This window comes from Monopterus albus, unplaced genomic scaffold (assembly GCF_001952655.1).
Source record: "Monopterus albus unplaced genomic scaffold, M_albus_1.0 scaffold170.1, whole genome shotgun sequence".
Lineage (NCBI taxonomy): Eukaryota > Metazoa > Chordata > Actinopteri > Synbranchiformes > Synbranchidae > Monopterus > Monopterus albus.
In genome coordinates this window covers 826,818-829,087 of record NW_018128050.1, presented here as the reverse complement: position 1 = coordinate 829,087, position 2,270 = coordinate 826,818, and the positions used below count along the sequence as shown (strand labels likewise).

At 41.1% G+C, this 2,270-nt stretch overlaps 1 protein-coding gene across 1 annotated transcript in view; it reads right to left on the bottom strand.

Annotated features, from left to right (window-relative positions):
• nup160 (nucleoporin 160) overlaps nt 1-2,270 on the bottom strand; it is a 26,938-nt gene that overhangs the window by 14,621 nt on the left and 10,047 nt on the right. Inside the window, exons 13-15 of the mRNA XM_020615810.1 lie at nt 2,026-2,191; nt 1,012-1,145; nt 748-908 (exon numbers count right to left, since the gene is read on the bottom strand). Of these exons, the coding sequence (XP_020471466.1) occupies nt 748-908; nt 1,012-1,145; nt 2,026-2,191 (461 nt within the window). The remainder of the gene's footprint in view (nt 1-747; nt 909-1,011; nt 1,146-2,025; nt 2,192-2,270) is intronic.

Here is a 2,270-nt window from a genome sequence, read left to right as displayed (position 1 = left end):
AGGAGGCCCAACAAAGTACTGAGGACATAATACAGTACATTAACACACTTTTCAGAAGGCCAACATGTGTTTAAGATCCTTTTTTTATTGGTCACATGAAATATTCTAATTTTGTGAAATACTGGATTTGGGTTTTTTTTTGTCTTTAATCCATAATCATCAAAATTGAAACAAATAAAGGCTTGAAATATTTCACTTTGTGTGTAGTGAACTAATATAACATACAAGTTTCACTTTTTGAAACAAATTATTGAAATAAATAGACTTTCCCTCGATATTCTAATTTTTTGGCATATACCTGTAGGTGGAGCCATGTGCAGTCCTACCAATATTATTCCACTGGTCTACAGGTGGAGTTAACAAAGCAAACATAGATAATTGGTGAACGTGGATGTAAACAATGTAGTAGTGATGAAGAAGGAAATAACTTCCAATCAGTGATACACACAAGGCGTGTCAGCAAGCAACACTGAGAGCACACCATTGGTTTAGATGAGAAACCTGACAGGCAAAGTGGAGTCCTCTGACTGCCTGCATCTTTAAGCATCAGTTTATTGATCCCACATAAACTAATGGACCGCTCTTTATCCCTGGCAGTGTGGGTGAACGATTTATCCTCTACATTTCTCTATGCGAGTTTTTATTTCTGACAAGGTCATTTAACTGAAGTCATCCTTGTTTGTTTTTTCAGACCTTCAGTATAAAGATACATGTGTGCAGTATGTTTTTGTGTTTGTGCGTCCATACGTTGTCTCCAAAGCGCAGGTAGAGTTTCTGCAGGATGAGCAGGTCTCGGCAGAACAAAGCTCTGGTCATGGCCATTTGACAGACGGCCTGACAGACCAGAGACACAGCAGAGCTGCTGTTGTACAGCTGAGACAGGCTGATCCTCATGTTCAGACTCTGACCTGCAAGAGGCACAACAGTGCAATAACTAGACTGCTTTTCATGTGAAAAGCAGCAATAGCAGGTAAAAACACCTGTTTTTACCAACCACTAAAAAGCTCCTACCAGGCGCGATGGGTCCTTCCCCTGTGACCTCCGAGTCCAGCTCCAGGTCCATCTCCCTCAGAAGGACCGTCATGGCCGCCATCGGGTTGCGGATGTCCTGCAGCTTGTTCTGGATGTCGTCGATCACATTATCACTGCAGGAAACAAGACGCACAGCACATACTCATATCATCACAATCACCAAGTGCACTTTGATGGACATTCATTTCAGGGACTTGACGACAGAAGCAGGGACACCGGTTTGTTTCAAAGCGCAAATTTGTTTCTTCCACATTACCAGAGATGAAAAGGTTTCTCTCCATATCACACAGTTTAATAATGTAATACATAAATCTTAATGTTGCTGTTAATACTGCTTATTTTATCTTGTTATATTACACAGCCTTATGCTGGTTTACCGTTTGCACATTGAGAGCCGATGTACCAGAGTCAAATTCCTCGTATGTCTGTCACACCTGGCCAATAAAGCTGATTCTGATTCTGATTAATGCATTTTACCTAGCTGACAGTTGTAAACAAGTCTGGGCCCCCGTTCTGTACTGACATTTACACAAGTAAAAAGAAGTAAACTTCGTATTCTGCAGAAAAAGGAGCCTTTCTTCCAAAATTTGTTTCATCGACCCAAAAAACAGAAAACAAATTACTAAGGGTTACTAAGGCCTCGGGGTAGGATGTCCAAACCTTTAAACATGTCACAATCAATGTTCTTTAAATTGATGAAATAAAAAGGAGCAATGCAACATTTGAAGAAAGGCTCATTTTAAAGACTGTTTCATGGAGGGGCTGGATTTACTCCTTTCACTTCAAACACGCCTCATTTGCCAAAATGTTTGGATACAACTATACATGAAATTATTTTTGACAACAACAGATATCACATCCTGTGTGTACTTTCAGAACTGGCTTTAGACCTGTGCAAATAGTCACAACAACACATAGGTCAGGCCTGTTATTATACTGATATTATCACAGATCACAAAAGTTTATCAGATCATGATTTGCAGGATGACTGACTTGTCGTTGGACAGCATGTTCTCCAGGACGAGCTCAGCAGCTCGCTCAGGTGACTCCAGATGTTCCAGAGCTTCCTCCATCTCATAGGCCATTTCTCCAGACACTGCATCACAGACCAGCCGCAAACACTGAACCAGCTGCAGCACGTCGCGCCCCACCTCTGGGTCTGAGGACACCACCCAGGTAAAAGCAGTACAGAGATGAGGTCTACATGACATTTAAAAAAAAAAAAAAAAAAAAGCAAA